This window comes from Peromyscus maniculatus, chromosome X (assembly GCF_049852395.1).
Source record: "Peromyscus maniculatus bairdii isolate BWxNUB_F1_BW_parent chromosome X, HU_Pman_BW_mat_3.1, whole genome shotgun sequence".
Taxonomy (NCBI): Eukaryota; Metazoa; Chordata; class Mammalia; order Rodentia; family Cricetidae; genus Peromyscus; species Peromyscus maniculatus.
In genome coordinates this window covers 137,521,582-137,544,056 of record NC_134875.1, presented here as the reverse complement: position 1 = coordinate 137,544,056, position 22,475 = coordinate 137,521,582, and the positions used below count along the sequence as shown (strand labels likewise).

Below are 22,475 nucleotides of genomic sequence, written 5' to 3'. Positions count from 1 at the left end.
AACATCAGCAGACCCTATAGGCACAAGTGCCACCTACACCAGTTGGAAGAAGGGGCACAGGCAAAACCTACACCTGTTGGAAGAACAGACCCCATAGGCACAAGTAAAGCCCAAACCAGCCAGAAAAACTGGATGATATGCTAGATCAATATACCCAAACCCCCACAAACCTCAGCTGAGACAACTCTACTCATTCTGACAACCAGCCAATCAGCAGAACCCTTGGCCATCCAGGCCAAAAGACAATAAAGGAAACAGAAAATAAAGGAACATAAGACCCATCCAACAAAGACATCACAAGAATCAACATGTGTACCTATAATTATCCCAAACCCAAATGGGTAAATGACAGTGTAAGAATAATTCAACAACATAAACAGCAATATGGCACCACCCAGAGCCTAATGGTTCTACAACAGCAAGACCCGAACATCCCGATGCAGATGAAGCAGAAGAAAATGATCTTAAAAATAACTTTATGAAGATGATAGAGGCCCTTAAAAAGAAATGAAAAATTCCCTTAGAGAAATCAAGGAAAAGACAAAAATTGTAAGAAATCAATAAGTCACATAAATAAGGCCAAGAAAAAAATAAACACATGAAGGAAACAGTTCAAGACTTGAAAATTGAAATAGAGACAATAAAGAAAACACAAACTGAGGGAATTCTGGAAATAGAAAATCTGGGTAAATGAACAGGAACTAGAGATGCAAGCATAACCAACCAAATACAAGAGATGAAAGAGAAACTCTCAGGCATTGAAGATACAATAGAGGAAATAGATTCATTGGTCAAAGAAAATGTTAAATTCAACAAATTCTTAACACAAAACATCCAGGAATATAGCACAAATCTTAACAGGTCTTATTAATAAAATCAAACCTGAAGCCAGGTATTGAGGTGAATGCTGGAAGATCAGAGAAGCAGAACAAGCCACAGCCACCTCACCTCGCCAGTTCCTCAGCTGATCCGGCTTCCTCAGACTGGAAGCCTCTGAGTCTTCATCTAGAATGAATCTCAGCTGAACTGTGCTGCTCAAAAGCCTAAAAGCTTAACCAGCCTCTTAGTTCCTGGTCCTAAGGCCTTATAAAACTTTCTGCTTTCTGCCATCACTTCCTGGGATTAAAGGCGTGTCACCATGCCTGGCTGTTTGCAGTGTGGCTTTGAACTCATAGAGATTCATTTTCTGGCTTCTATATCTAGTGGCTGTTCTGTTCTCTGACCCCAGATAAGTTTATTAGGGTGCACAATATTTTGGGGAACACAATATCACCACACAGGAAATCTGGGACACCATGAAAAGACCAAACCTAAGAATAATAGGGATAGAAGAAGGAGAAGAATTCCAGCTCAAAGGCACAGAAAATATATTCCACAAAACCATAGAAGAAAACTTTCCCAACCTAAAGATGGACATGCCTATAAAGATACAAGAAGCTTATAGAACACCAAAGAGACTGGACCCCCCCACAAAAACGGCCCCTCACCACATAATAATCAAACCACTAAACATACAGAATAAAGAAAGAATATTAAGAGCTGCAAAGGAAAATGGCCAAGTAACATATAAATGCAGAACTATCAGCATTACACCTGACTTCTCAGTGGAGACTCTGAAAGCCAGAAGGTCCTAAACAGATGTTTTGCAGACACTAAAAGACCATGGATACCTGGCAAAGCTTTTAATCACCATAGATGGAGAAAACAAGGTAATCCATAACAAAACCAGATTTAAACAATACCTATCCACAAAGCCAGTCCTACAGAAAGTACTGGATGGAAAACTCCAACCCAAGGAGGTTAGCTGCACCCACAAAAACACAGACAACAGATAATCTCATACCATCAAATCCCAAGGAAGGGACACACACACACACACACACACACACACACACACACACACACACACACACTACCACCACTACCACCACCAAAACCAAAAAACAGCAGGAATTAACAATCACTGGTCATTAATATCCCTTAATATCAATGGACTCAATTCACCTATAAAAAGATACAGACTAACATAATGGATATAAAAACAGGATCCATCCTTCTGCTGCATATAAGAAACACACCTCAACTTCAAAGACAGACATTACCTCAGAGTAAAGGGTTTGGAAAAGATGTTTCAATCAAGTGGACCTAAGAAACAAGCTGGTACAGCAATTCTAATATCTAACAAAATAGATTTCAAACTAAAATTAATCAAAAGACATAGAGAAAGACATTTCATATTCATCACAGGAAAAATACATCAGGATAAAATCTCAATTCTGAACATTTATGGCCCAAATACAAGAGCACTCACATATGTAAAAGAAACATTACTAAAGCTTAAATCACACCATTGGACAGGTCTGCCAGGAATACACTTAACAGACAAATAAGGAAACTACAGATATGATAACTCAAATGGATTAACAGGCATCTATAGAACATTTCACCCGAACACAAAAGAATATACCTTCTTCTCAGCACTTCATGCAACCTTCTCTAAAATTAACAAAACAAATCTCAACAGATACAAAAAAATTGGAAAACCCCCCTGTATCTTATTAGATCACCATGGCTTAAAGTTAGAATTCAATGACAACACAAATTACAAAAAGCCTACAAACTCATGGAAACTGAACAATGCTCAACTGAATCACCATTGGATCAAGGAAGAAATAAAGAAAGAAAATAAGGACTTCCTAGAGATCAATGAAAATTAATGTACTACATACCCAAACTTATGGGATGCTATGAAAGCAGTGCTAAGAGGAAAGCTCATAGAACTAAGTGCCTACATCAAGAATTTGGAGAAATTTCACACTAGAGACTTAACAGCACATCTGAAAGCTCTAAAACAAAAAGCAAATTCACCCAAGAATAGATGCCAGGAAATAATCAAATGAAGGGCTGAATCAATAAAATAGAAATGAAGAGAACAATACAAAGAAACAGTGAAATAAAGTTTTTTTGAGAAAATCAACAAGATAGACAAGCCCTTATCCAGACTAACTACAAGCCAGAGAGAGAGTATCCAAATTAACAAAATCAGAAACAAAAGGGAGACATAACAACTGACAATGAGGAAATCCAGAGAATCAAAAACCTGTACTCCACAAAATTGGAAAATCTAAAAAAAATTGGACAGTTTTCTGGGTAGGGATTACATACCAAAATTAAATTAAGACCAGATAAACAATTTAAATAGACTTATAACTCCTATGGAAATAAAAGGAGTCATTAAAAGTCTCCCAACTAAAAAAAGCCCAGGGCCAGATGGTTTCAGTGCAGAATTCTACCAGATTTTCAAAGAAGAGCTAATACCAATACTCCTCAAATTGTTCCACACAACAGAAACAGAAGGAACATTGCCAAACTCTGTGTATGAGGCTACAGTTACTCTGATACCCAAACCACACAAAGATGCAACAAAGAGAATTACAAACCAATCTCGCTCATGAACACTGATGCAAAAATGCTCAATAAAATATTGGCAAACCAAATCCAAGTACACATCATAAAACTCATTCACCATGATCAAGTAGACTTCATCCAGAGATGAAGGGATGGTTCAACATATGAAAATCTGTCAATGTAATCCACCATATAAACAAACAGAGGAAAAAAACCCCACATGATCATCTCATTAGATGCTGAAAAGCCTTTGACAAAATGCAACACCCCTTCAGGATAAAGGTCTTAGAGAGATCAGGGATACAAGGAACACACCCAAACATAATAAAGGCAATATACAGCTAGCCAACAACCAGCATCAAATTAAATGGAGAGAAACTAAAAGCTATTCCATTAAAATCAGGAACAAGACAAGGCTGACCACTCTCCATATCTATTCAATATAGTACTTGAAGTTCTAGCTAGAGCAATAAGAAAAAAAAAAGATCAGGGGGATACAAATTGGAAAGCAAGAAGTCAAACTTTCCCTATTTGCAGATGGTATGATAGTATACATAACTGACACCAAAAATTCTACCAGGTAACACCTTCAGTAGTATGGCAGAATATAAGATTAACTCAAGAAAATCAGTAGCCTTACTATATACAGATGATAAATAGGCTGAGAAAGAAATCAGAGAAATAACACTCTTTACAATAGTCACAAGTAGTATAAAATATCTTGGGGCAACTCTAACCAAACAAGTGAAAGACCTGTATGACAAGAGCTTTAGGGGAGCTGGAAAGATGGCTCAGAGGTTAAGAGCACTGGCTGTTTTCCCAGAGGTCCTGAGTTCAATTCCCAGCAACCACATGGTGGCGGCTTATGGCCCTCTATGATGAGATCTGGTGCCCTCTTGTGGCATGCAGGCATACTTGGAGGCAGAATGTTGTATACATAATAAATAAATAAATCTTTCTTTCTTTGAAGAAAGAAATTGAGGAAGATATCAGAAAATGGAAAGATCTTCTATGCTCTTGGATAGGCAGGATTAGCATAGTAAAAATGGCAATCTTACCAGAAGCAATCTACAGATTCAATGCAATCCCCATCAAAATCCCAAAACAATTCTTCATAGATCTTGAAAGAACAATACTCAACTTCATATGGAAAAACAAAAAACCTAGAATAGCTAAAAAAAATATTGTACAATAAAGGAACTTCCAGTGACATCACCGTCTCTGACTTCAAGCTCTACTATAGAGCTATAGTAGTAAAAACAGCTTGGTATTGATATAAAAACCAACATCTGGATCAATGAATTCAAATTGAAGATCCTGATATTAATCCACACATCTATGAACACCTGATTTTTGACAGAGAAGCCAAAACTGTACAATAGGAAAAACAAAGCATCTTCAACAAATGGTGCTGGCATAACTGGATGTCTACATGTAGAAGAATGCAAATAGATCTATATCTATCACCATGCACAAAACTCACGTCCAAGTGGTTCAAATACCTCAAGATAATCCAATTACACTGAACCTGATAGAAGAGAAAGTGGGAAGTAGCTTTGAACATGCATTGGCACAGGAGACCACTTCCTGAATATAAGACCAGTAGCATAGACACTGAGATCAACAATTAATAAATGGGATGACATCAGAATGTGAAAAGATCTTCACCAACCCCACATCTGACAGAGGGCTGATCTCCAAAATATATAAAGAACTCAAGAAATTAGACATCCAATTACCAAATAATCCAATTTAAAAATGGGGGACAGATCTAAGCAGAGAATTCTCAACAGAAGAATCTCAAATGGCTGAAAGACATTTAAGGAATTGCTCAACATCCTTAGTCATCATGAAAATGCAAATCAAAGGCCGGGCGTTGGTGGCGCACGCCTTTAATCCCAGCACTCGGGAGGCAGAGCCAGGCGGATCTCTGTGAGTTCGAGGCCAGCCTGGGCTACCAAGTGAGCTCCAGGAAAGGCGCAAAGCTACACAGAGAAACCCTGTCTCGAAAAACCAAAAAAAAAAAAAAAAAAAAAGAAAAAAAAAAGAAAAAAAAAAAGAAAATGCAAATCAAAACGACTCTGAGATATCATTCTACACCTGTCAGAATGGCTAAGATCAAAAATACTGATGAAAGCCTATGTTGGAGAGGATGTGGAGTAAGGGGAAGATTCCTCTAGTGCTGGTGGGAGTGCAAACTTACTTGTACAGCCATTTTAGAAATCAGTATGGCGGTTACTCAGAAAATTGGGAATCAGTGTACCCCCAAGACCCAGTGATTCCACTCTTGGGCATATACCCAAAGGATGCTCAATCTTATCACAAGGACACTTGCTCAACTATGTTCACAGCAGCATTATTCATAAGAGCCAGAACCTGGAAACAACCTAGATGCCCCTGAACCGAAGAATGGATAAAGAAAATGTTGCACATTTACACAATGGAGTATTACTCAGTGCTTAAAAAAATGACATCATGAAATTCGCAGGCAAATGGATGGAACTAGAAAAAATCATCCTGAGTGGTAACCCAGATCTCAGAAAGACAAACACATAGTACTCACTCATAAATGGATAGTAGATGTAATTCAAAGGATAACCCGGCTACAATCCAGAGAACTAGGTAACAAGGAAAACCCTAAGAGGGACACTTGGATTACCCTGGGAAGGGGAAATAGATGAGATATCCTGAATAAATTGGGGGTAGGGGAGAGTTTGGACCGGATTGGGGATGGGAATATGAGGGATCAGGATGGTCGAGTTGGGAGAGGGACACTGAAGAGGGAGAGCAATGAAAGAGATAACTTATAAAGGGGGCCATTATGGGGTTAGGAAGAAACTTGGTGCCAGGGAAACTCCCAGGAGTCCACAAGGATGACCCCAGCCAGCTAAGACTCCTAGCAGTAGTGGAGAGGATGCCTGAACTGGCTGTCTCCTGTAATTGGAGTGATGACTACCCTAATTGTCATCATAGAACCTTCGTACAGTAACTGATGGAAGCAGATGCAGAGATCCACAGCCAAGCACTGGGCCAAGTCCCAGGAATCTAGTTGAAGAAAGGGAGGAGGGAGCAAGGGGGGTTCAAGATCATGATGGGGAAACCCACAGAGACAGCTCAGGAATTCTTGACTGACAGCTAGGGAACCTGCATGGGACCAACCTAGGGCCTCTGCATGTGGGTGACAATTGTATAGCTTCATTTGTTTGTGGAGCCCCTAGCAGTGGGACCAGGATCTATCCCTGGCACATGAATTGGCTTTTTGGAACTTATTCCCTATGGTGGGATGCCTTGCTCAGCCATGATGGGGGGGGGGAGGGGCTTGGTCAGTCCTCAACTTGATGTGCCATGCTTTGTGGAGTGGATGATGGGGGCAGAAAGGAGGTGTGGGGAGGGATTGGGAGGAGAGGAGGGAGAGGAAACTGTGGTTGGTATGTAAAATAAATTAAAATGTTTTAATAAAAAAATCAGGGGAAAAATGTGGCTCACTTTCACTTTCCAGTATACAAATATTAGCTATTGTAAATCAAAACACAATTAGAAAACAGAATACTAAAACAGAACATAGAAATAATTTAATGTTAGGTGATGCTAAAAGTGCAAATGTGCAATTAACATTCAATTGAACATATTTTATAGCTGTCTACTTGAATCCTCAGAAAAGCTTGCAATCATAGAAACACTAACACTTTCCTAGCATAGACATGCTGTGCTACCAGTGTGAGGACATTCAAGATCATGGATGATTTTACTAGAAATTCATGACTCCATGAATGTTTTCTGGTTCTACATTTGAATATATGCGCCCTATTGTCTGTCTAACAATAGCAAGTTTTAAAGATTTTTATTTTTTATTTATACAATGTTCTGCCTGCATGTATGCCTGCAAGCCAGAAGAGGGCACCAGATCTCATTACAGATGGTTGTGAGCCACCATGTAGTTGCTGGGAATTGAACTCAGGACCTCTGGATGAGCAGCCAGTGCTCTCAACCTCTGAGGCATCTTCCCTGCACAAATAATAATAGCAAGTTCTAACAAGTCTCTAATAACTTCATCAAAGCTATTCTCAGGATATCATACATTTTTCTCAGAGCATCCTGTTTTTGATCTTTGAAACATTCTTATCCCTCTCTGGGCCAATTTTTCCCTTATGGCACATCCTAGAATATAAAGCCATTCTGGAGTATATGTCTTGTTTTTCATAGCAGAGGAATGGTATTGTTTGTTTTGGGGCTAAGCCAGGAGATTATTAAATTTGTAATTCCTCCTAAAAACATGCTGTATTAGTAAGGTGTCCTTATTCTCATTTTATGCTCTTCCAGCTTATTCCACATGTATTCTGTAATTTGTTTGGATGCTGCAACATGCCAATATTTCATCATACATTAACATGTTATAGATGATATTTTATAATTGTCTAGATGATCTCATGTGTTCTTTTCCATATCTGTATCACCATTGGTTGGACAGAGAACATCCCCTGAAACCCCATTAGTTTCCAACCCTCTATGTGAAATGTTCATTGATAACATGTTTCAGTCAGGATGCTTTGGCTTTCTAAGATACAACCCAACTTCTCATATTCAGAAAATAATACTTGCTAAATATGTGAAAGGTATAAGCAAACCTAGAGTTTGGCATGGAAAATCTCATCTTCCCACTCATGTCATTTCTTTTAGCTCCTCTTTTTTTTTGGGGGGGGGGTGTTTCGAGACAGGGTTTCTCTGTGCAGCTTTGTGCCTTTCCTGAATCTCGCTCTTTACACCAGGCTGGCCTTGAACTCACAGAGATTCAACCTGCCTCTGCCTCCCAATTGCTTGGATTAAAGGCGTGCACCACCACCGCCCGACTTAGCTCCTCCTTATGTGTGACAATCAACCTGAGAGTTCTACCTGATGTGTACATATTCACCAAGACAGGACAAAATTCTCTGGAATAAAACGAAAAAGAAACTACAAAACCAAATCTACATTTGAAATTTTACAAGAACATAAGATGAATACAGACAATGAATACTGTGAAGTTGCTTTCTAGATTTTTGCAATTGTAAAGACAGACAGGAAAACCAGACATCACTGTCCCTTTCTCCAATAATGCCTCCCCATTAGACATTCAGGGAATGGACACACTCGGGACATCACTATCTCACCTCTTCCCTTAATGTGAGAAAGAACTCTGACCACCAAATTCCATCCTCAATCCTACCATGATGCAAGTGCAATTTTCCTTAAATTTCTCCATAGGCTGTTTATCTGTCTCAAAAAAAGAGATTTTAAATAAGTAAAATTTTAGAAATGGCACCAGAGAAACAAATTTTGCAAGAAAAACAGGAAATTTTTCAATTATCTTTCAAAATAATAACTCAGAGATGTTATAAATATTGTTGATGACCTTAATAGCCCACCTATCAATCCTTCTTTGTTGTTTAATACCCAATTTGTGTGGGTTGATTGCCTCTAAATTTAGAGTGGGATTTTGCTGTGATAAACATATTAGCTAAAGGAATCTATATTATTAGCTAAATGTGCTTAGTTCTTAAATCAGCATATAAAATGGATCTAAAATAACTCGGCACAGTATTTTGGGGGGACTATGTTACAATGGGAGGCAAATGACCTGTGATGACATTTTGAAAGAAATTTTTTGGTTTCACAGTGAAATGATTCTTTGTCCCAGTGTCTGTGAATGAGAAAGCATTTATCTGCTAAACTCTAAGTTTTTAGGGTGAAAGTACAACACAAAATAGAAGACAAAGGAAAATTTGGCTGTTGGTGGCATAACAGTGTATTTGCATGCCTGGACTGCTTTGACAAACAGCTTAAACAACAAATACTTATCTTCTCAAAATTGTGAACTTTGTAAGTCTAAATAAAGGGTTTATCTTTATTCAGCACATTTCTCTTGGCTTTGTAAATGTTGATCTCTGCTTCTGACTTCAGATGACCTTATCTGAATGTCCCTGCATTCTAATTTCATTCATTTATTCATTTATTTATTTATTCATTCATTCATTCATTCATTCATTTATTTATTTATTATGTATACAGTATGCCTGTGTGTCAGAAGAGGGCGCCAGATCTCATTACAGATGGTTGTGAGTCACATGTGGTTGCTGGGATTGAACTCAGGACCTCTGGAAGAGCAGCCAGAGCTCTTAACTTCTGAGCCATCTCTCCAGCCCCTAATTTCTTATAAAAACTCCAATTATATAGGACTAGAACACACACACACACACACACACACACACATGATTGAATTTGCCTTAATTACCTCTACAAAGGTTCTATCTCCATAAAAAGTTACATTCTTAGGGGTTGAGTGCTGAGATACCAAAACAGAGTTGATTGGAAAATAATTCACTACTTAATACTGAGTACCTAAAATAATAGCTGCAGTATTGGTCAGACACTTCAAACAAAAAATTATTCCAGTTATTGAAAAAAAAAACCACATTATTTGGTTTTACTTAAATGTAATGGAAAACATCTTCGCCAGGTGGTGGTGGTGCACTACTTTGATCCCAGCACTCAGGAGGCAGAGCCAAGCAGATCTCTGTGAGTTTGAGACCAGCCTGATCCACAGAGTGAGATCCAGGACAGGCACCAAAACTACACAGAGAAACCCTGTCTTGAAAAACAAAAACAAAAGAAAGCATCCTCATACAACATCTAATATTATTTCCAGAATTATAGGCTGTGTACAACAAAATATATATCAAGTATAGAAAAATTAATCATACCCATAGCAATGTGTGAGAAACTAACCTAGGTTTGTAAGTTGAAATCACAATCACAATAATTTATCGGTAAAACAAGGCAGTAGTTCTTCAAAAACAGGTATTCAGATCTAATGTATACTATTTCAAAAGAAACACAGAGCAGCCGGGTGGTGGTGGTGGTGCACACTTTTTTGTTGTTGTTGTTGTTCCTGGAGTTTTATTTTGTTTTGTTTTTGGATTTCCTGATTGATTTTTGAGACAGGGTTTTTCTGTATAACAGTCCTGGCTGTCCTGGAACTCGCACTCACAGAGATCCACCTGCATCTGCCTCCAAAGTGCTGGGATTAAAGGTGAGCACTATCCTCACCTGGCTATAAATCTTTAATTTTTTAAATTAAAGAATCAAACAAATCAGAGGGCAGTGACCTGTCATTTCCATGTAAAGATGTGCATTTTGTCTTCCAGTTCTAAGAGAGTTCAGTGATCATGAAAGACAGAGACAGGACCCTGAGGGCAGGCACATCCAATTAACCGAGAATCATATTTAACCACAGTTTGCAGGAGCTTTTCATTAGGTCAAGAGCCATGCAAGGGCAGTCACTGAAAAGTTGAGAACTCTGATTGCACACCACCCCCCCTACACACACACACCTTGTGTGCATGCACAGGCATACCCAGAGGCACATAAATACATTTGTGAGATTAAACTAAATGTACAATAAAATAACAGAGTAAGAAATTAAGCTGGGTAGTGGTGGCGCATGCCATTAATCCCAGCACTCGGGAGGCAGAGGCAGGCAGATCTCTGTGAGTTCGAGGCCAGCCTGGGTTACAGAGTGAGTTCCAGGATAGGCTCCAAAGCTACACAGAGAAACCCTGTCTTGAAAAAAGCTAAGGGGTTGGGGATTTAGCTCAGTGGTAGAACCTAGGTGCACACCTTTAATCCCAACACTGGGGAAGCAGAGGCAGGCAGATCTCTGTGAGTTTGAAGCCAGCCTGGTCTACAGAGTTCCACAACATCCAAGGCTACATAGAGAAACCCTGTCTCGAAAAACCAAAATAAACAAACAAATAAGAAAAAGAGAGAGAAAGAAAGAAAAAGAAAAGAAAGAATGAACTAAAGACATAACAGGTGTGTTTGTCAGTATGTTATACAAAGCATTATGCCTTGCCTAATGTAACTTAACTGAGCAGCACACTGGGATTATGTGACACTGGATAGCCACATCATCATAGGTAAAAATTATTAGTAGTGAATATTAATAATTGTATATTTATAAATGTGCACATAGTATATACATAAAATGACCTATTGCCAAAATGTATTTAGGACCAAACTTTGAATTTTGTGTTTATATGTAAATTTGACAGTATAAGCAAGGGGCACAGACTACTGAGATGGCTGCACCATGGTAAGGTGGGGAAGGTTCTTTTTTCTTTTTTTCTGGCGCTGAGGATCAAACCCAGGGCCTTGTGCTTGCTAGGCAAGCGCTCTACCACTGAGCTAAATACCCAACCGCGGAAGGTTTTTATTGTAGGTAAGAGACAGAACATCCAGAGGCATCTGGAAGAGTCCAGAGCAGCGAAAAAAGAAACAGACTGGAGATAGCCAAAGCTAGGAAAGCAGGGCATGGAACAATTACGTGTGTTATAAGATGAGTTGCTGAGGGTAGGTTAGCCCATGATCTGGAGCAGCCTGGGAGTTTAGAATAGAGGAGGAAGTGAGAAAGGCCAGGATTCAGGCATGGGCTTTAAGGTGTTTAACAAAAATGTATAGGGAAGGAAGTACCCTGAAGGCCAACAAGTGCTTTGATAGGCAATCACAGGTATATGTCAATAGAAAGCCATTTGACCCTCCAGGCAGAGAGGCAAAGGAAATGACTCCTTTTGGCTGACAAACCAGTTTCACTAGTTCCTGAGGACCCCTGACTTTTATCTAACCACCAGAAATCCGACTACAGTTCAGTTGGAGCATTCCTTGGACTCAATTTTGGACCAAGTCAGTGGCCGTTACTTTTTTGGGGGAAAGGGGTATACTCTGGACCTACTTTATGACAAGTAATTTAAAGAATCTCAGAAAGAAATTATCTCAAAAAAGAAAGTAGAAAGATGGAGATAAAGAGTATGAGAAAACCAAGAGAAGACTTAAAAAGAGTGTACAGAATCCACAATAATGAACACTGGATATAAAAGAAATGCAAAGGGGCTCCAGATCCAAACAAAAAACAAAACTACCACCAACAAAAAGCCCTGCAAAATTTAGCATAAAAGGGGGGACTTGAAAGAAAATAAGACGCAAATAAATATACAGAATGAGAGATCAGTAGCACCAAGGTGGCAGGGCAGCCGCCTCCAGGAGAGGAAGGCAGAGGGACCCACGAGCCCACCAACAGCGCGGAGCCCTGGACCCCGGCGACAGGACAGCAGGAAAGACGAGTTTCTAGGTGGGCGCCCGGCAGGAGCGGTGGGGGAGGAAACGGAACCATCAAGAGAAACAGAGTAGCGGTGGGCAGGCAGCACGCTGGGGAGGAGGTCCGCCGCGGGCTGCAGGGACGGGCGGCGTTAGGAGCCCGGAGAGACTGCGGAATGAACGCGGAGAACCCGGGAGGTGGGTACCGAGAAGCGGCTGGGTAGAGAGCGGGGGCTGGAGCCAGAGGTTGAGACCCCTCAAGGCACTGAAGTGAGGGGAAAGTGGAGGGAGGAGAGGCGCTTTGCCGCGCTTCTCCGCTCCGCATCCAACAGGTTTGTGCCAGTCCCAGCAGGGAGCGGGGAGCGGAGGCCAGGGTGATTGGCAGGGCGCGAACTCGGGGCGCAAGCATATCAGTCGCTAGTTCCTCCGGCGCGGGGGGGGGGGGGCGGGGGGGGGCGGGGGGCGCAGCGCTTGAGCATAACATTCGCTAGTTCCTCCGTTGCCAGGCGCGGGGCGCAGGGCGTTGAGCATAACACTGGCCAGGTCCTCTGTCCCTGAGGATCTTGTCAAGTATCCTCTGCCCAGCTGCCACATTCCAAGCCATCCCAAAACCTCCGGAAACTGAGGACACCACAGCACAGGACATCAGCAGGCTCCCAGCAGGTTTCCAGCGTTGTCCTTAGGCTCCTTGGGGGACAGTTAGGGACCAGCCCGTGGTGTGGAAGCTGCAAACAGGGAGAAGTTGGGGTTTTGCTCTTTAGCTAACTGTTTCTTCTGTTTCCCCCTCCACAGCCATGGACCCAGGACCCAGCGCCCTGAATTCTGGGACCCTGGAGGACCAAGAACAAACAGCTGCAGGACTCCACACCGACACCACCGAGACTGCAAAGGTGACCAAGAAAAAAGCTGCTCAGAAGAGGCAGAGGAGCAGATCTTCATCCCCGGCCGAAAGAAACATCGTGGGCTGCAGGATTTCTCACGGGTGGAAGGAAGGAGATGAGCCTGTCACCCAATGGAGAGGAACTGTTTTGAAGCAGATGCCTATAAACCCCTCTCTATATCTGGTGAAATATGATGGCATTGACTGTGTCTATGGGCTCGAACTCCATAAAGATAACAGGATCGTGTCCCTTAAAGTTCTGTCTGACACTGTAGAGCCATTCCATGTCCCAGATCCCAGCATTGCAGGTAACATCATTGGCAAGGCAGTAGAACACCTATTTGAGAATGAGCGTGGCACTAAGGATGAATGGAGGGGGATGGTGCTGGCCCAAGCGCCTATCTTGAATGCTTGGTTTTATATCACTTATGAACGAGACCCTATTCTGTATATGTACCAGCTCCTAGACGATTATAAAGAGGGTGACCTCCGTGTCGTGCCGGAGCTCAATGAGGATCCCCCACTAGATGGGGACCCAGAACTTATGCATGGTCTGATAGGCAAAGTTGTCGAGTACACCAGAGATGATGGGTCCAAAAGGGTGGGCATGGTGATTCACCAAGTCGAAGCACGGCCGTCTGTGTACTTTATTAAGTTTGAAGATGATTTCCATATATACGTGTATGACTGGGTGAAAAATTTTTAATTGTTTGGCAAAGTTTTGCCACAAATGTGGAAATAAAGTTGTAATTTCTAGACATGCAGTGGCTGCTTCTTTTGGGTGTATAGGGAGTTCACTGGGCATAACGGTTGTCCTGACAAATAGGCATTTCTGTGGGAAAGCTGTCTGTAGGCATTTTGCCTTGTGGAAAAGTCTGGGTGTGTTTGGTGGGTGGAGCAGGGAAGGATGGAACAGCTGTCCATTCAGCCAGTGAGAGAAGTGAGCTGGTATCACAATCAGTCATCTAAAAATGGAATGGGACTTAGCTGGTCTGGTCTTGGGGGGAGGAGGAGAAGGAACAGGAGATGGGCTGTGGAGGAGGGGACTGCCTAGGGAGAGGTGGAGGGGAGCCAGAATGAGAGAGGGGCTCCCTGGGGGAGGGACAGAGTGAAGGAAGAAACATGGATTGGGAAGGGAGGGAGGGATAAGAGAGGGAAGCCTTCTGGCACCTTCTGGCTTTCAGGAATCCAGAAGAACTCCTGTAGAAGAACACACACACAGTAGTGTAAGAGGTACACAGGAAGGAAGGCAAAGTCTGCCAGGCAGGGAGGGCCCTGAGAAGAGGCTCTGGGACTCGGGAGGCCAGAGCATCCATGCATAGGTGATAGAGACACTAAAGGAGGTAACTGGGGGAGAAACCATTCCAAAGGAATGGCCTTCTGACACATCCACATTCTTCTGGCTGGCTGTCCATGGTGGCAATGGTTACCTGTCAAACAAAGCACATGCTTTGGAGGGTCACCTAAAGGCCTTTCAGCAGGGACGACTCAGACAATAAAACCAACGGTCAACTTTGTATCTACCTATCAGGCTTGTCTGGTTTCAGAGAGTCAAGTCTGAAGTCTGAGCAAACTAACAAGAGTTCCTGGCTAGCTCTGGGCAAAGGGCAAGCTCTTTCTTTGGGAAAATGGATCCTTGGTGAATCCAGGAATATCAATCCTGTCACTGTCCTTCCTCTTGCTGGAATAGTCCTTGCCTTCCTGGGGGGAAGGGCATCTGATGATTGTGCCTCTTGTCTCCATGGGATAGAGAGAACTTGGCTGTCCATGCACTGTCCCAGCTGCCTGAAGCCACAGGTGGCTCCATTCAGTGTCCAGGCAAAGGGACACTGCCCTTCCTTAGGCATCCCATTCTAGACTCAGCAAAGCCTTTAGCAACCTACACCTTCTAGTACCTCCTACCCAACCTAGCTCCTCCTTCCTTCTTAAACTCACAGCTCACCTGGATGGAGATTTATGCACCTCTCTTTTGGGAGAGGGTGGTATAACCACCAAGGGCAAGGGATAGGGCTGGGAATTGTGGCTTTGCCCAAGTAATTCCTTTGGCTGTACACTGCCACTTAGAAGCGCTGTGCTTTGCAGAAAGAGGAATTGGCATTGCCAGTAAAGTGCTTCACAAATGTGGAGTCCAGGACATGGGTCTTTGACCTCCTCTACTCTGTGTTGTCATTCTCCTTCCTTCCAAAGTCCCTCTGAGAACACTGTGTGTGTTCTGCCTCCGCCTCACCTGCTGCCTCCCAAGAGAAGAGTGTTTCTGGTTCCTGCTGCTGAGGTCTTCCTAAAGCCACACATGGAGGAAGCAAGGATCTCCCAGACATTGAAAGAAGGTGTCAAATCTCATTGATGCTCACCACCTAGAAAGCATTGGCTGTAGGCTGATTGCCTCAGGAATGACAAGCACACCTCACCAGGGCAGCTTTAGTTTTCTTTCCTACATCATGTGGTTTTGCTCAGCCAACACCAGCAGGTCCTGCGGGGACCATTTCCCCTTGCTTCCTTGTTTTGTGTTTGTGTTTGTGTTTCTGTTGTGTTCCTCAACCAGTTAGGCTTTTGATACGTTCATATCACATAAACACCTTGGAATAGGAACCACGTCCCAACAAGGATACAAGCATCCTGGTGTGAGGAAGGGTTCATGTCCTCTTAACCTTGGAAATGTCTGAGTTGGCCATGCCTCCAGTTGTGCTGCTTCACTGGAAAAATGCAGGTCCCTGTCCTCCTGGGAGCTACATCTGTAGCTGTATGGCTATGTCCGGGGATACTTGTCTGATTTCACATGATTGATCCCACAGATTCTCCCATCATTAGTTTTACCTTAGTCCCATAAACACTTTGGGTGGGCTCTGCCAGGCACTGTTCTGGACACAGCTGAGAGATTGTGCAGCTAGTCAACAGATCTTATCCTCATGGAATTTTCTTTGTACTGCAGGGGATGCAGGGGATGCGCAGCAGCCAGGGAGTTCATGAGTCAGTATGAAGCATTTTCATATTGATATGTGATAAGAAAGGACACACCGAGGCTGGTTTGGAGAAAATGAATTTCCAGGGAAAATGCTCTTTTTAGAGAAGCAGAGTGGCCAGGAAAGGCCTCGTGGAGCCTCTGGGTTTGGGATGAAAACGTGAAGGTAGTGAGTGTGGCCCTTGAGCAGCAGTCAAGGAGAGTGTGCATTCCAGGTAGAGTGATGGCAGTTGCTGAAGCTCAGTGGCCAGAGAAGACCTGCTGTGTTTGAGGAGAAGCAGCCAGGATGGCAGCATGGCTGGAACTGCTGGAGGGAGATAGAGAACTGCGGGAGGTGATCTCAGAGAAGCCACAGGGGCCTCAGAGAGCATAAAGCCCTGCAGGTCACAGCCTCTACAGGGAAGTTTGCTTTTGCCTTGACTGAGAGAGGGAGATCGCTGGGCATGTAAAGCAGAAGTGCAGCATGATTTGTGTTATATTTTAACAGGCACACTCTGGAACTGCCAGATAATCGTCTCTAAGCTCTTGGAAATTGGAGCACAAAAATCAAATATACCAATTTGAAGTTGTGAGTAGATGAGAACACATTTTACACATAAGAATCTTGTTTCATAATGGACCTTAGTTACTCTTTTTTTTTTCTTTTTTCTTTTCTTCTGAGACAGGGTTTCTCTGTGTGGCTTTGCCCCTTTCCTGGATCTTACTATGTAGAGCAGACTGGCCTCGAACTCACAGAGATCCTCCTGCCTCTGCCTCCTGAGTGCTGGGGTTAAAGGCGTGGGCCACCACCGCCCGACAGATATCCTTTTTTGTTGTTTGTTTGTTTGTTTGTTTGTTTGTTTGTTTTTTGAGACAGGGTTTCTCTGTGTACCTTTGGAGCCTGTCCTGGATCTTCCTCTGTAGACCAGGCTGGCCGTGACTCACAGAGATCCTCCTGGCTCTTCCTCCGGAGTGCTGGGATTAAAGGAGTGCACCACCACTCCCTGACAGACCTTAGATATTCTTGGAGATAGCAATTACTCAAAGGTTTTTCTTTCTCAGTGGCATTTAGGGTTCTTGGCTCACTCAGCGAGGTCTTTATGTCAAATATAATCCTGTGTGCACTAGTGGTGAGTCATTTATTAGTATTTAGATGCTTACTCAGAAGAGCATTCCATGCTGGTAATGTACCCTTGGAGGAATGGAAAGCTGAGCCAAAGTAATGTAAATTCTCTGGAGCAATATGACCTTTGTGAATACACTGCTAATCCTAGTGTCTAAAGCCTGTGAGAAAATTAAAGATCCTCTCTTGCTACCTCAAGTGTGTTTGTTATTGGAAATGGAATTGGCTCTGATAAACTCATAGGGAGTGGCACTACTAGGAGGTGTGCCCTTGTTGGAAGAGTAAGTATGTCACTGTGTGAGTGGGCTTTGAGGTCTCATATATGACCAAGCCACACCCAGTACCTCAGTCCACTTCCTGTTGCCTTGTGACCAAGTTGTAGGCAGCAGCACCATGTCGGCCTGCACGCTGCCATGCTCCCTGCCATGATGAGAATGAACTGAACCTCTGAACTCTAAGCTACCACCTCAATCGAATGCTTTCCCTTATAAGAGTTGCTGTGGTCATGGTGTCTTTCACAGCAATAGAAACCTTAACCCAGACACCAAATTATGCTTAATATCTCTAATACATTTTCTGCTGTGTCAACCAAGTCCACTGGAGGATAAAAATCTTAACACGCAGCCAGGCTTGGTGGTATACGACCTTAATCCCAGCACTTGGGAGGCAGATGCAGGTGGATCTCTGTGATTTCGAGGTCAGCCTCATCTACAAAGCAAGTTCCATGACAGCCATGACTGTAACACACAGTAAGCCTGTCTCAAAAAAACAAAAACAAAAACAAAAAAAATCTACATTCTTAATGGGAAGTATTTAGCTATGGCTGCTAAATGAAATCCTTTTCTAAAGTTAAACTACACGCTGTCAGCAATTAGGACTTTACCTCCTGCTATAAAGTAATAAGTAATATGGGAAATATGTATAGTTCAGTCTGATAAGGCACACAGAGTCAAAAGTAATCGTCAGGTCCTTCCTTCCAAAGGCCCAGAGCAGTTTGCCCCGTATGTCCTCTGATTCCATCCTTTCTTCACCTCAACCACAGTAGTTGTCAGGGGGAAAACGGTTATAAATTGGAGCCTTGGGCCCTTTGTTCAATGCCATATAAACCCTTTAAGTAGGTTGGGCTTTGACTATCATGGCTCTGTTAGGCACGGATCTCTAGCTACCAGACTTTGGAGGCAAAGGCTACTGGAGGCATTTGGAAGTTGTGCCACATTTACAGTGATAATCAACATGATTTTAGGCAGTTATACGCACATTAAGTGACACTTCCACATCAGAATGCATCTTACACAAACTACGAACTGTTGCCCCGTGAGCATAGTGATTATGGAACCTTGCTTAAAGCCTCCCTGTCTCTTCTTGGTTGGTCCACCACAAAGAAAACAGATTCTCAGGAAGAGAAAGGAAAAAATAAAATTCTTTATATAATACTCAATGAAGGTACGGGTAGTAAGAATAAAGGGTTTGACCCTTCTAAGCTTTATCAAATCTCTAACAGGAGATGAAGCCTTGTAGCAGATTGCCAAATTCATGCCTGTTGTGGCCTGAGCTGTTGCAGATATCATGACCATAAGCCCGTTTTAGAAATTGATGGCATGTGAAACACAGTTTTCAACATTCATCATACATTCCTTTTTATACTATTGCCTCCTGTGGATTAATTGTTTTCATTCACATAACAAGAACTGTAATATGACTCAATTGGCCTTGTTTTTTTTTTAATTGCCTTAGTGGAAGCATGCTTTAAAGAAAACGTGTTTGTTGTCCCTTTCAAGGAAATTCAAACCCAGGCTCTTCTATTTACAAGACTACTGGCTAGATCAAAGTCATTGACTCACATAATTTGGGCTAAACGCTTGAGTCTGGTTCATTGATGTCCAGTCTGAACTGAAACCTGAGGGTGTCCTTTGGTTTGTGCACGTTAAATTTCATTAGGATAATGTATGTAGAGTCAAAAGCATTTTCATAACTGAGTGTTCTCAGTGGCCACAACTTAAGGCTGTTTTCACAGGTCTGTGTCATAGTCCACTTGATCAGAGGTTCTCAAACTGTGGGTCATGGTCCTTGGAAGTCAAATGACCCTTTCACAGGGGTCAAATATCAGATATCCTACAGATCAGATATTTAGAGCATGATTCATAACCGTAACAAAACTATGGTTATGAAGTTCCAATGAAAATCGTTTTTCGGTTGGAGGTCCCTACTACATGAGGAATTGTATTAAAGGGTCATAACATGAGGAAGGTTGAGAACCACTGAACCATATGAAGTTTGGTTTTCTTTGGCTGACTCACAGAATATTGGAAATGGACTATCTATTTGGTCTGCCATTTGGGGCTGAAAAATCTAGAAAAAGTGTTCTGCTGCTCCTACTGCCAAAACTTAGTTAGTTATTCACTCATGTCATCACCACACTAATGAAACAGAATTAGTATGCACTATGCTGGATACGTCACTGTACTGTACATGGCAACACTGACTGTCAAAATAGAGATCCGAGTGCACAGTTCTACTCCTGTTGCAGTTTACTGCTAGATGCCAGACTTAGTAATCTTTCCAAATCCTGTCTACAAGGGAGAGTTGCCACCCTGCATAAGGCATTTCCTCTCCCATAATGACTAGCACATTGACTGTGCTAGATTTTATTTTATCTCCTCTAGTGCTTGCTGGCTGTGCCTTACCGCCACTGAAATTTCTTCAGATCAGTGTTGTTGATCCAATCTACTGAGCCAACTCTGGATACAATACCAAGGTCACCACACCATGGATACCTATTCAGGATTTCAATGGGCAACTGCTCTGAGTTCTGTGGTGGTAATCTAATTGTACTGAAATATTATTTTGATTGTATGTTAATAAATAAAGTTGTCTGGGGTCAGAGCTATTAGAGCCATAGCAAGAGTGTGGCGGTGGTGGCACACGCCTTTAATCCCATAAGATCTCTGTGTGTTCAGGGATATAGTCAGCATTGGAGACATATGCCTTTAAGACCTAGGGGGCTGTACATTCAGACAGTGACAAGGCAGTCATGTGTTTGGGTTTACAACCAATGAGAAGGCAGAACAACATACTATAAAAAAACAAACCGACAGGAAGTAGGTCTCTTCGCGAAGCTGCGACAGCAGGAGGAAGGGTGAGATTTTAGCTCTGAGCTCTGACCTCTCTGGCTTTCTCTTTTACATTGTTTCTGTGTTTCTTATTTAATAAGACGGTTGGTTACATCTATATCTGGCGCCCAAAGTGACAAGAATCCATTAAAAACTGCTTGGCTTGGCGGCAGGTCCGCTTTCCCGCAAGGGAGGCAGGCGGCCGGCGGCGATCGGCTTCTTAGTCCGAGCAGCGGCTTCTTAGCCTGGGTCTAGTTCTGCTTGACCTCAGGCTGGACTATCGGTGAGCTGCTTGCTTAAATCCTGCTTGCTTAAAGCCGGTGCTACAAACAACTCAGAGTTGCCCTGCCGAACAGGGCCCTGCCTGTAAAGCCAACGCACGTGGTCGGAGCTTAAGGAAGCCAGACCCAAGCCTTGACTCGGCACAAGAGGGAACACGTGGCTGCATTTAAACTTTAGCCAGCTACGCTCTCTTGTTCTCTCTCTCTCTCTCTCTCTCTCTCTCTCTCTCTCTCTCTCTCTCTCTTTCTCTTTGGATTTACACCTGGGACACTAGGTGGCTGCTTTGAAAATCCCCTCGGATTTCTACTGTTCTACGCAGATTTGGTAAGTCATAATATATCAGATATTTTAAAGGAAACTATCTAAAAGAGAATTTTTTTCCACATTAAAAAACAAATGGGTTTTATGTGTACATTGGAAGAAAATTGGTTTTTGTTCGAAATTTTAGGCAGTCTGGCAATGGAACAACTATATAATATTAGTATTGGTGGAATTATGCACCTTATCACTATAATAATCCACATTTTAATATTTAAAAAGATAGTCAATTTAAGTGCCAGGATAACAGCTTTAGAAGAACTTGTTAAACCTGTAAAAATTCAGACAGAAGAAATTAACAGTGAAGTTGTTTCAAGTCGGGATCATAAGGTTGCAGAAAGAAAGCCTGTTTTCACACAGTCACCCTTAATTTATCCTGTAACTGTACAGCAGATGCCTGATCAAATGGCTACACAAAATAATTGGGCTCCAATTGAAATGTTGGATTTAAAAAGGTTTAAGGAGGCAATAGTATCTTATGGCATGCATTCCCCATATGTAAAGCAAATGTTAAACTCTTGGTCAACATATAATAGGATAGTACCACAGGACTGGTGGGACCTTGCACAAGGTGTTCTGGAACCCAGCCAGAGACTTCAATTTCTGACTTGGTTTAAGGAGGAGTGTAGATGTAACCAATCATCTTTTTAAAATAAGCAACACAGAGCCAATGTAAAAGAGAAAGCCGAGAGGTCAGAGCTCAGAGATAAAATCTTACCTCCTGCAGTGCTCCTAGCTTCCCCGAGAGAGAGCTACTTCCTGTTTGTCTGTGTTTAAATAGTCTTTCTGTTCTGCCTTCTCATTGGTTCTAAACCCAACCACATGACTGCCTCATCACTGCCTGTAAGTACCGCCCTCCAGGTCTTAAAGGCGTATATCTCCAATACTGGCTGTATCCCTGAACACACAGAAATCTACCTAGCTCTTCTAACCACCACACTCTTGCTATGGCTCTAATAGCTCTGACCCCAAGGCAACTTTATTTATTAACATAAAATTAAAATCACATTTCAGTACAAATAAAATATCACCATATTTCCCCTTTTCTATTTTAATAAACAGAAAAAAGGCAAAAGGTTATAACTAACAAAAGAAAAACTATATACAAAAGTACAATAATTATATACAATATATACAAGTAACAAATACCTAAACGATGTCTAGTCCATTTGTATTAGACAAATCAGAGAAAATAATTCCCTTATCTATCCTATTTTAGTAAGTCCAAAATGTATCTAATTCACTTTCTATCCTAATTAATCTTCAACTATAACTAACTAATCTTCAACT

The 22,475-nt window shown here is 42.1% G+C and overlaps 1 protein-coding gene across 1 annotated transcript; it reads left to right on the top strand.

Moving 5' to 3' along the window:
- Positions 1 to 13,044: 13,044 nt before the first annotated feature.
- LOC143270849 (spindlin-2-like) lies at positions 13,045 to 14,172 on the top strand. Its single transcript, XM_076562020.1, has 2 exons — positions 13,045 to 13,197; positions 13,327 to 14,172. Exon 2 carries the CDS (start codon positions 13,329 to 13,331, stop codon positions 14,118 to 14,120), a length of 792 nt encoding a protein of 263 aa, XP_076418135.1. The 5' UTR covers positions 13,045 to 13,197; positions 13,327 to 13,328; the 3' UTR covers positions 14,121 to 14,172.
- The last annotated feature ends 8,303 nt before the right edge of the window (positions 14,173 to 22,475 follow it).

Coding starts and splice junctions, on each gene's coding strand:
- LOC143270849 (XM_076562020.1), top strand. CDS start 13,329: ATGGACCCAGGACCCAGCGCCCTGAATTCTGGGACCCTGGAGGACCAA.